Source organism: Puma concolor, chromosome C1, assembly GCF_028749965.1.
Source record: "Puma concolor isolate L17-30 chromosome C1, mPumCon1.1.hap2, whole genome shotgun sequence".
NCBI lineage: Eukaryota > Metazoa > Chordata > Mammalia > Carnivora > Felidae > Puma > Puma concolor.
In genome coordinates, this window is record NC_141674.1 from 161,189,523 (window position 1) to 161,201,810 (window position 12,288).

Sequence of the window (12,288 nt, forward strand, 5' to 3'; positions counted from 1 at the left end):
CTGCTTATAGGTAGAACTGTTGGGGATTCAAGTTTTTAAAAAGTTATTTCTTCTTATGAACACTGTGGTTTCCTACTGATTTAAAGAAGAAAGGGAGACTAAATCTGCATGTATGTTGAAAGTACTTAGTTGCCAATAATGGATTCTATACAATGTCCTTAGAAGAGTCAATTTATTCAACATACATATGCATCCTTTGTATACTGCCTAAAATGTGGTTAATGCATATGTATGTCGAATGAACGAATGGACTACTCTAAAAACAGTATGTTGGGGGGCACTCAGTACAGCATGCAACTCTTGATCTTGGGGTCCTGAGTTCAAGCCCACACTGGGTGTAGAGCCTATTAAAAAAAAAGCATAAAAACAATGTGTTGGGAAGACCAACAAACAATAATTCTAATACAGTGCTACAACCAATGTATGCAGACAAACATGTTAGAAGAAGCAAGTCTACACCTGAAGTGAAGGGGTCAGGAAAAGTGTGAGTGGAGGTGTGATACCTGGGATGAGTTACAAGATAAAACAGACAAGAGAAGGGAGGGAGTTCCAAAGAAAAGTTGAAAGGCCCATTGGCGGGGCGCCTGGGTGGCGCAGTCGGTTAAGCGTCCGACTTCAGCCAGGTCACGATCTCGCGGTCCGGGAGTTCGAGCCCCGCATCAGGCTCTGGGCTGATGGCTCAGAGCCTGGAGCCTGTTTCCGATTCTGTGTCTCCCTCTCTCTCTGCTCCTCCCCCGTTCATGCTCTGTCTCTCTCTGTCCCAAAAATAAATAAACGTTGAAAAAAAAAATTTTTTTAAAAAGAAAGGCCCATTGGCTTGAGTAAGTGAGCAACATGTCAGAGCCACAAGAGCAAATGTTAAGTAACGATGGACAAGGAAATAAGGCTGAAAGTGTGGGCAAGATGCAGATAGAAGTGCCCTGTACACCACATTAAGGGATTCAGATTTTGTCCTGTACGGCACCTATTCAGACCCCTAGGGATTTGTACAACTTGATAAAAATCAACAACAAAAACATTTTTTTAAAAAGGATACTCCGGATTATCTGAATGACCCCCTTATAATTGAATACTGTCATAAGATTTCAGTTTACATGTTTGTGTTTAGCATTGCACTGGCAAACAAGTGGTACCATTTGTCACTGGCATAGGTTAATGAGAAAGAAATGGGGACTACTTTGTGTAAATCGTGTTGTTTGACAAGTGAAGATCAAATGAAATCATGACACATTGAACAAAGGCAGGCTTTGCTGTGGTTTAAAAAAAGAAAAGAGGTGAAGGCACTGAGTAATCTCAACAAAAGTACAATACGGACAGGGCTTTTGTAAAGAAGTTATGCTATGGAGGACAGTGAATATTTGCTTTTGGAGCATATCAGGTCCAACAAAAACTGTCTCATTGGTAACAATGAATAAGTATTCATTTGAATTTATTTGTTTCATAATTGTGCTTCATTTAACTTATAACTGGGAGTTATAGTTGTATAAGATATAGAACATAAGGAGTGTATATATAGTTTTATATTTGCATATATTTAACATACTAAAAATATTTTAAGTTAACAATGGAGAATCCTGGGTATCCACTCAGGCTTGAGAAATTCTGCTCTGAGTGATTGGGAGCCACTGAAAGATTTTAATAAGGAAATGACAAATTTGTGCTTTAGAAAAATCACTCTGGCAGCAGGATGGAGAATTCGAATTGAAAGTACTTAAGTAAGGCAGAAAGGAGGGTACTTAATATAATAATGTGATGAAGTGGTGGGGCCCTAAATTACGCAGGGGATATAAAAAGCAGATGGAAAAGAGAATCAAAAGGACTTGGTTGTGGGTGAGAAAGGGAGGGTATCCAGGATGACTGCCCTCTGGGTGACTTGGTGGTGAGATAAAGACAACAGGAAGACAAACAAGTGAGGGTGAAGGGGGATGAGAAAAGAGAGAGATGATGAATTTAAGTCAGCAATGATTTGAATTTCATTTCATCCAAAGAAAATCCAGTTCTCCTTTCTGGGTCCCAGTTTTCTCAGTGACAGCTGCATTCATGAATTACCAAATTAACTATTATAGTGCGCTCTAAAAATATACAAAGCGCTCCACAGTATGCTGTAAATAAGTCATGAAAAATCAGCAAAAGCTCAAGCCCTGAAGGAAATATTTTAAGTTAACAATAGAGAACCCTGGGTATCCGGGACACAATTTTTACCAAACACTTAAATTGTGACCCAATGCACTCACCCAGTACTGCACTCTTTGCTGCCAGTCAAATGCAATCACTCCCTTGCCCACGTGTGAAAGAGAGGTGGCATGTCAAGCCCACGTGGGAGACGCAAAGACACGACCCTTAACGGACTTGCAAAGCAATCCCCGGGGGCACATGTAGTGCGTGATTACGGAAAATGTAGTGTAGGGGGAGCTTTGACCCTATAGGCAGGGGTAGGCGACCAAGTTACCTTTTACTTAGAGGAATCAACGTGGAGTATCTTACAGTCCATTAAGAATGTAAACATTTCATATTTTATTAGCAAAAGAAGAGAAAAAAGAGGCGAGAGGAAGGAAAATGCAGCAATTATCGCAAAACCAGCCTTGTGTCCCCGCAGGCCACAAAAGGAGAGAGTAAGTCAATCCTAGTTTAGTGGGAATGCCAGCACCTTCCACCACTAACTCCTACTACAACAGCATTGTGCTTCTAGACCCGAAATGTTTAACCGTCAACCTCATCCACAACGTCCAACGTGCGACTGAAGGGAAAGCCGCGGGCCGTACCTTTAGCACAGGACACTGCTTTGGAAAGAGGGGGGGTGGCTTTCAACACAGCGCCCCTCCCGGCGCTCGGCCAGGGCCTCCTAGAGCGAAAGTCGGGAGCTGAGAGACTCGAGGGTAACCGGGCGGCAAGGTTTACACAGCTAAGCGAGACCAGGAGGCGGCAACACAGCGCCCCTAGGGTTCTGCCCCGCTGGGTACGCAGACCCGGAAAAGGGGGGCGAGCCCCACGGCGCAGCCTCGGCGCCGCCAGAGGAAGAGGGGCTGGGCGGGGTCTCGGCTGGTTGGGGCGGGGCCGGCACCAGAGCTCTCCTCCCGCCGCCTGATGGGAATTGTAGTTCTGGGAACGAGCCAGGTTCCCTCAAAGGGCTCTGGGAACTACATCTCCGGGTGAGGAGGGTACGGCTCCGGCAGGCCGCGCTTTGCCGGGGCGTCGCACTGTCCGCAGCCCGGTCCAGACTTGCAGAGTGTTTGAGTGGCAGGCCGGGAGGGGTATCTTTCCCTTCACTCTGCGCTCAGGCAGCGCCAACCCCTCCTTCCCTCCCCCCACTGCCGTGCGCTCCCTGCCCGGCTCCCCGCGTCAGCTTTTCCTGGGCCCCTGGATGAGCTGGGGCCTGGAGGTTCGAAGGTAACGGCTGCTACCTGGCGCGGAAGCGAGGGGCGCGCCCCTCTTCAGCCCAGCAAACCCCGCCCCCGGCCCTTGCCTCCATGGGCCCGACTCAGAAACCCAACGTGTGCCGCCAGCTGAGCCGCCGGGCGCTGGGCTTCTTCTCGCGGGACGCAGGCGTGGTGCAGAGGACGAACCTGGGCATCCTGCGGGTGCTGGTGTGCCAGGTGACCGCCGGCTGCTGGGAATGGGGCCAAGGGCAGAGGGGCGACTGGCGGCTAAGCCTCCTGCTGGGGTGCAGTTTTTACTCGTTAGCGCTTCCTTTTAAGAAGATCACAGGTGATGGACAGGGGTATCCAGGCCCTGAACCTGGGGAATTAGTAAACCACCGTATGCTTTTAGTTTTAAGCTTCTTATGTCTTCCTGCAAACGGTCTTCCTAAAATTTGGTCACACCGCGTAAAACGTGAGGACAGAGTGAGGGAGAAATGAGCATGTTTTAAATAACGTACGTGGAATTACTTTGAAAACTGTAGATTTAATTATCCCACTTAATATTGCTGCAGGGTAGAGACTTATGAGTTATTTCCTAAACCAAAATTCCTTGTGTCTTTCAGGAAAGTACTAAATTTAAGAATGTTTGGACAACTCATTCCAAGTCACCTATAGCCTATGAGAGAGGAAGAATATATTTTGACAATTATCGGTGCTGTGTCAGCAGGTATCTTGGTGAACGTTTTTCCTGTAATTCACCTCACTGTTGATCTTGACTCATTTTTATAGAACCACATGCTTTATCAATGTTTAATGAAATAGGAGAATGGAAAAATGAGCCCAAAAGAAGAGTAGGTGGTAAATGGGTATAATTTTAAAATCTTCTTAAACCCAAAGTTAGAGGTTTCATCTTTGCAAGTACCAATTTAAAATGAATTTACTTTATAGTGCAGGCAAAATGATAGGTTACTCAGAGTATGGTGTAGTGTTTTATTCTGCTTAGAAGACGGCAGAGTCAAGGAAGTCAGGTATCTAATAATTATATGCTGCTTTAGAGAAAAATTTCTTTAAATAAAAAAAAATTTTTTAATGTTTATATTTGAGAGAGATAGAAGGACAGTATGCTAGTGGGGAGGCGCAGAGAGAGAGAGACTGAGACTGAATCTGAAGCAGGCTCCAGGCTCTGAGCTGGCGCGACAGAGCCCCAAGCAGGGCTCGAACTCTCAACCCTTGAGATCATAACCTGAGCTGAAGCTGGACGCTTAACTGACTGAGCCACCTACGTGCCCTGGGAAGAAGTTCTATGTTTTGTTTTGGAAGCACTTGCCTTTCTTTAAGAGAAAATTTTCGAACATGCTTCAGAGAAAATAGTGTAGTGAACGCCCATGTACTAATTACCTAAATTCAAAGATGATCCAAATTTTGCTGCATTTGCTTATCTATGCCATTGCTCACTTTTCCTTTATCTTTTTACGAAGTATTTTAAAGCATATTCTAAACACCATGCTTTGCTTCTATAAAAAATATTAGACATTTTCTTTCTCTTAACAGCTTGATTAAGATATAATTCACACACTGGTGCCTAGGTGACTCAGTTGGTTAAACACCTGACTCTTGATTTTGGCTCAGGTCAGATCTCTCAGTTCCTAGATTCGAGCCCCATGTCAGGCTCTACACTGACAGTGCGGAGACTGCTTGTGATTCTGTCTCCCTCTCTCTTTGCCTCTCTCTCTCAAAAATAAATAAATAAACATTTTTTAAAAGATATAATTCACATACTATACAATTTGCCAATTTAAAGTATACAATTTGATGATATTTAGTTCATTGAATGTTCATTCAGTGATAGGAATTTTGGTGAACCCTTGTGGTTCATATAGGCAGCCAACACTACAGTTGACTTTAGAACATTTTCATCACCTCAAAAAGAAAGTTTATTGCCTTTAGCGATTGCCCCAATACCCACATCATCCTCAGCCCTAAGCAAGTGCTAGTCTGTTTTCTGTCTCTATAGATTCATCTGTTCTGGACATTGCATATAAATTGAATCACATAGTATGTGTCTTTTGTGATTGGTTTCTTAGTAGATTACCAGTTGATAATAAAAGATATAATTCAAGAACAGCCAGATGGAAGAGTTGCATAGGCAAGTTACATGCAAAAGGGCATGGAATATTCATGCTCTTTGAGCACACTACTCTCCCTGAATGTCCATGTGTTCACCAACCTAGAAGCTTCTCCCTTTGTTAATATATACATTTCAGGGTGCCTGGTGGCTCAGTTGGCTGAGCATCAGACTCCAGCTCAGGTCATGATCTCGCATTCCTGGGTTCAAGCCCCATATCAGGCTCTGTGCTGACAGCTCAGAGCTTGAAGCCTGCTTCAGATTCTGTGTCTCCCCCTCTCTCTGCCCCTCCCCTGCTCGCACTCTGTCTCTCTCTCTCAAATACAAGCAGTAAAAATATTTTTTTTAAATAGTAGCTTATTTTTAAAGTACATCAGTTAAAAAAAAGGAAAATATCTATGATCATATCTCAGTAATAATCAGAGAAGTATAAATTAAAAATAAGGGACTATTTTTCACCTAAAAATTGTAGTTTCAATACTGGCAGAAGTATAAACTTGTTCAATTTTTCTGAAAGGCAGTTTGGGAATTAAAAAAAAAAAAACAACACCTTAAAGGTATTTCCTTTTTTAACCTATTAATTTTCATTCTAAAATAAAAGGACTCTTTTTATCTAATTTTCATTTTACAATATTGGAATAACAGTTTATGAATGCCATGGAATTCAGCAGAGATATTCACCGTAATCATTCAGGGTTAAAGAAAGAAATCAATATGATCCAACTTTGGAAAATAATCTGCAGATAAGTATATGTATATAAAGAAAAACCAGAAGAAAATGAACCAAAATGTTAATAATGGTTATTTTTATAATTTTATAGTATTCTAATCTATGTTACTGTATTTTTCAGATTTTTTTCCAGTGAATTTCCTTTTGAATTATGTGATCAGGAAAAAAATGTTAACATTTAGTTAAGAAAAGGAAGACAAAGTAGCAAGTTGTATCTTGGTATTCCAAATCTCTAAATAGAATAGATCACTCAAAGCTGAGCCAACACTGTCTCATTGAATAAGAAGAATAATCATTCATTTTTCTTTTTTCCCAGTGTTGCATCAGAGCCAAGAAAACTTTATGAAATGCCAAAATGTTCCAAATCAGAAAAAATAGAGGATGCTTTATTATGGGAATGCCCAGTGGTAAGATTTATTTTTAGAGTATTTGTTTCTAATGCATTTTTTGCTTAAAAGAACTGATCATGTTGATATGTAGTATAAAGGAATAAAGCTTTAATATCATAGTGATTCCTGAATCTTGAAAGGAGTCAAGAAGAGAGAGTGTATCCTTTGCTTGTTTTCCCTAAGGAAATAATTTATATCTTAAAAAATTATATATTAATATTATGAATATATTTTAAAATTTTGATGCTATTTGTAAATCTTAAAAACTAGAAAAAAGTTATGAACTGATTAAAAGTTTTGCAAGCAATATAAGCTAGTTTAGAGTTATCCTCAGTGTTTAAGAGATCATTCTACTGATTTAAGAGATCATTCTATCAAAATAAGATATTTATTTAGGACAGCAGTTATGTCACATGGCTCTGTGAAAGTAGACTTATAAGTTTCCTCCGTGAATCTTGTTAGGAAAATACTAAGTCAAAAATAAAAAATAAAATAATAAAAGTAATACAAAATAAAATAAAATAATAAGATAAGCTCACTCCATCAGACAGACTAACATTGCCCTGATGTGTATTTTTCAGAACCGTGTTTTCATAAATAGCATCTTCTACTTGCTAGAGGAGTTGAGAGAATTGACTTGTACACAAAATAAGTTTGGAATATTCTGAGTTTAAAAGGCTAAACAAGTTTATTTATAGAATTACTTCTCAGAGCCTTTAATAATACTTACGATAATACTAATGTTCACAGTGATTATCAAACCATTTTCTGAAACTCTTGATTATAGGACTTCCTTTTTTGAGGTATATTTCTACATATTAGTTTTTCATGGGATCAGTGTTTTAAGAACTGTACTTATGACATACTGTAGCAAATTAATCAGGTTTTTGAATCTGGCTGGTTGTTTTTTAGGAAAAATAGAACTTAAAATATGTGACCAAAAATAATGTTTAAAAGAAAAGAAGCTATCCTTTGAATTTACTATTAAAATTCTCTTTTGTCAAAGACTACTGTTTTTACATAAAATTGTAGTTTTCCAGAGCTGCTGCTTTCTTTTCCCTTAGACACTTACTCTTTTTAATTTTTTTTTTAACGTTTATTTATTTTTGAGACAGAGAGAGACAGAGCATGAATGGGGAAGGGTCAGAAAGAGAGGGAGACACAGAATCTGAAACAGGCTCCAGGCTCTGGGCTGTCAGCACAGAGCCCGATGCGGGGCTCGAACTCACGGACCGTGAGATCATGACCTGAGCTGAAGTCGGACGCTTACCCGGCTGAGCCACCCAGGTGCCCCTACACTTATTCTTTTTAAAAAGAGACATGTTTTTAAAAATCAGAAAGTTTTAAATCTGTTTTCTTCCCCAATTTCTTACTGAAAGCTGAAAATAACTGTTGTGCCCCCAATATCTAAAGCCTTTTAATCTGTTTTCATTGGTTGGGGGAGGAAGGTGACAGATTTTTTTTTTTTTAGGTTTATTGATTTATTTTTTAAAGAGACAGCAGGGAAGGGGGCAGGGAGACAGGGAGAGAGAAATTCCCCAGCAGGCTCCTCACTGTCAGCGCAGAGCCCCACATGAGGCTCAATCTCACTTAACCCTTGAGAGCATGACCTGAGCTGAAATCAAGAGTGGGTCGCTCAAACAACTGAGCCACCCACGCACCCCAAGGATGACAGATTTCTTAATTGAGAAAAGTTTTGAAGACACAGTATAAAAACACAAAAAATTTAGAGCAATCCTTGAAAAAATAGAGTTTCTAGTAATCTAATTCCTATTCTCACTTCTCTTTAAACATTTTCTTCTCATTTGAAGTTAAGCAAGAGTTTCCATTAAGAAAAACTAAGAAGGTTATCATTTATTGTTGTTAACATATTGATGTGAAACTACATTTAAATTAGCACCCTTTTAGGGGCACCTGGGTGGCTCAGTCAGTTAAGCATCTGACTTGGGCTCAGGTCATGATCTCCCCATTGGTGGATTCGAGCCTCGCATTGGGCTCTGTGCTGACAGCTCAGAGCCTAGAGCCTGCTTCGGATTCTATGTCTCCCTCTCTCTATGCTCCTACCCTGCTTGCATTCTCTCTCTCTCTCAAAAATAATATTAAAAAAAAATTTTTTTTAATTAAAAAATAATAAATTAGCACCCTTTTCTGAGACAATGTGTGAAATGCAACTTTTGGTTGAGGAAAATACCTCAAACCTATTATATATGCTGCTTCCAATTCTTTTTTTTTTAAATCTCCAGGAGGTGAGTGGTGCCTGGGTAGCTCAGTCAGTTGAGCATCCAACTCTTGATTTTAGCTCAGGTCATGACACAGTTTGTGAGATCAAGCCCTGCACTGTTAGTGCAGAGCCCGCTTGGAATTCTCTCTCTCTGCCTCTCCTGCATACACACACACACACACACACACACACACACACACACACACACACTCTTCTCTCTCTCTCTCTCTCTCTCAAAATAAATAAACATTAAAAAAAACCTCCAGGAGGTGATACTTATGTAAGACACCACAGACTAAAAATGTTTACATCATTATATGTGATTTTAGTGTAAGACTTCCAGTAGTTAAACTTAAACACACATACACACACAACCAAGAAACAAACACAAAAACTGAAAGGAAAGACAAATCTTTAAAACCATATATAAAATACCTATGCTTTTATTCTTTTCTATTCACTTTTTAGCCAACGCAAATAGTAGATTAATTTTAACTTCCCTATTCTTAACTTTTGTCGTAGAATTTCCTTTTTCTTTTTAATGTTTATTCATTTTTGAGAGCGGGAGAGAAAGAGTGCAAGCCGGAAAGGGGCAAAGAGAGAGGGATTCAGGGGATCTGAAGTGGGCTCTGTGCTAACAGCAGAGAGCCTGACGTGGGGCTCAAACCCACAAACCCTGAGATCATGACCTGAGCTGAAGTGGGAAGCTTAGGAAGCCTAACTGACTGAGCCACCCAGGCACCCCCCCAGAACTTCCTTTTTATTTTACAAATTAAAGTAGAACTCTTTGCTTCTCTTTCTTTTCCTGCCTTAGACTTCCACCTTGTGGCAGCTGATCAGTGGCAGGTATGCCCAAATAGCCATTACCTCCCTTTTTGGGGGGTAATGCACTAACAACAGAGGGCATCTTTTTTTAAAAAGTTTATTTTATTTATTTTAGAGAGAGAGAGCACAGAAGGGGCAGAGAGAGAGGGAGAGAGAGAATCTCAAACAGGTTCCATGCTGTCAGTGCAGAGCCTGACATGGGGTTCAGTCTCATGAACCATGAGATGACCTGAGCCAAAATCAAGAGTCAGACACTTAACCAACCGAGCCACCAACAGAGGATATCTTTAAAACCAGGTCCATCTTCTGTTTTTCTTTGGCTGCCTTGATTCTGCATTCTAGCTTTTCATTTGGGTTAAGAGTAGAGCTGCAGTGAATCATGGAACAATTTGCCCTCTTGCCATTTTGACTTCTGTCAAAAAGACAAGTCTTAGAACAAAGAAACATCTATTCTAGCAGATGACTCTTTTTATTGTTTTTTAAATTTTTTTAAATGTTTATTTTTGAGAGAGAGAGACAGAGCACAAGCAGGGAAAGGGCAGAGAGATGGAGACACAGCATCTGAAACAGGCTGCAGGCTCTAAGCTGTCAGCAGGGCTCGAACTCATGAGCCAGGAGGTCATGACCTGAGTCGAAGTCAGATGCTTAACTGACTGAGCCACCCAGCTGCCCCTTTAGCAGAAGACTATTAATTCTTATGGTTTTAAGAACTGTTATTGTTGTTATCATTGTTATCACAACAGCATTGTTAGTAATACTCCTGTTGTTGTTATGATGATGATTGGCTTACACTTGTTGAATTACTTAATGATAAATAACAATAAATAATAAATTATTTCAGGTACTGTCTAAGCACTTTATGTGAATAAACTCAGTAAGTTAATGATGAAAATAATAACCTACAGTCTTTTCTTTCCTTGTCTTAATTCTCTGTTTGTACATTTAATATTTCCTCTTTGGTTTTACATAGCTGTTTCTTTAAGGTTTTAGCTATTTTCTTTGGACATAGATTACTGCAGATTGTTCATGACCAGCCAGTTTCATTTTTACACCTTGATTTTTATTTATTTATTTTTTTAGGGGGAAATACTTCCCAATCCATCAGATTATAAATCCTCACTCATAGCACTGACTGCACATAATTGGCTATTTCGCATATCAGCAACTACTGGAAAAGTCCTTGAGAAAATATATCTTGCTTCATATTGCAAATTCAGGTATTAAATGTGGCTTTATTACTGAAGATCTTATTTATATATATACATATGTAAATATAAACCTATGAAATAAATTTGAGACTTGTGGCCCAGGAAATTTCAAGCTTTTTTTTTTAGTTTACCATTGTATACCTGGATCTCAATTTATAAACCTATACTATTTTTCTTTCCTCATGAGTACCTTTGAAGGTCTGAGGATAACAGACCTTTGATCATTTATTGTTGTATCACTCTTAAGTAACTAACCTGTAATAGTTGGCAGATATCACCCCCACCCTTTTTTTTAAGTAGGCTCCATGCCCAACGTGGGGCTTGAACTCACAACCCTGAGATCAAGAGTCACATGCTCTACCAATTGAACTAGCCAGGTACTACCCCTCTCCCGTTTTCATTTCCCATCTTCTTTAAACTTTAAGTGTTTGTTTTTGAGAGAGAGACAGAGACAGAGATAGAGCGCAACCAGGGGAGGGGCAGAAAGAGAGGGAGACACAGAATCCCAATGAAGCAGGCTCCAGGCTCTGAACTGTCAGCCCAGCGCCTGACGCAGGACTCAAACTCATGAACTGTGAGATCATGACCTGAGCAGACACTTAACCCACTGAGTCACCCAGGTGTTCCTAATTTCCCTTCTGCAAAGAGTATTTTATATGTAGGTTGTACTTCATGGTTGATTTTCCTGAAGGTTAGTCTGTTTCAGTTAAATATCTGCCTAGTACAATCTAAGAAGTATTTTTGTTGTTGTTTGTTTTTAAGCAATCTCTACATCCAATGTGGGGCTTAAGCTCACAACCCTGAGATCAAATCACATGCTCTTCTGACTGAGCCAGCCAGATGTCCCTAAAAACTGTTATTTTGACTAGTAGTTTTTAAATTTCATATATATATATATATATATATATATATACACACACACACACACCTACATAGGTGTGTGTGTGTGTGTGTGTGTGTGTGTGTGTGTGTGTGTATATATATATATATTTGGAGTGAATAATGCATGCAGAATGTGAAAGTAACATTTTTAATGCTTTTTGTAACTTCCATTTTAAAGCAGGAATAGTTTTTTGTTTTCTAAGTTTTGAATACTGTTTGATCAAACACAGAGTTTATTCACTGGCACTCTAGAAGGATTAAAGTTAAATATATATATATATATTTTTTTTTTTTAAATAGGAGTTATTGCATAAGGATCTAGAGGGAAATTTTAAGTTGTTTTTGTTTTAAAAGAAATTACTTTGTTTTATAATTTAAATAACTAAAGAACTATTTAGAAAATACTATTATATTTTGATTATAAGGAAACTGACCCCAATGAATAACCTTCTCCTCATTCTTTTATAAGATATTTGAGCTGGGACACTCCTCAAGAAGTCATTGCAGTCAAGTCAGCTCAAAACAAATCTTCAGCATTGGCCCGGCAGG

General features: G+C 39.5%; 2 protein-coding genes across 11 annotated transcripts in view; one reads left to right on the forward strand and one right to left on the reverse strand.

The window, feature by feature from the left end:
- Positions 1 to 3,139, reverse strand: part of METTL8 (methyltransferase 8, tRNA N3-cytidine) — an 86,003-nt gene extending 82,864 nt beyond the window's left edge. For all 5 annotated transcript variants that reach the window (XM_086718891.1, XM_086718887.1, XM_086718886.1 and 2 more), the window contains exon 1: positions 2,763 to 3,139. The gene's annotated coding sequence lies outside the window, so the exon portion shown is untranslated. The remainder of the gene's footprint in view (positions 1 to 2,762) is intronic.
- The window catches only part of DCAF17 (DDB1 and CUL4 associated factor 17), a 48,850-nt gene continuing 39,701 nt past the window's right edge, over positions 3,140 to 12,288 (forward strand). For 2 of the 6 annotated variants that reach the window (XR_015255302.1, XM_086718883.1), the window contains exons 1-5: positions 3,141 to 3,593; positions 3,983 to 4,086; positions 6,531 to 6,621; positions 10,730 to 10,866; positions 12,209 to 12,287. Coding sequence is in view for 5 of the 6 variants with exons in the window: in XM_086718883.1 (XP_086575009.1) it covers positions 3,468 to 3,593; positions 3,983 to 4,086; positions 6,531 to 6,621; positions 10,730 to 10,866; positions 12,209 to 12,287 (537 nt within the window). In the remaining variant the exon portion in view is untranslated. Of the gene's footprint in view, positions 3,594 to 3,623; positions 3,706 to 3,747; positions 3,874 to 3,982; positions 4,087 to 6,530; positions 6,622 to 10,729; positions 10,867 to 12,208; position 12,288 lie in introns of those variants that run through there. The other 4 variants (XM_086718882.1, XM_025929222.2, XM_086718884.1 and 1 more) reach the window with 4 other exon arrangements.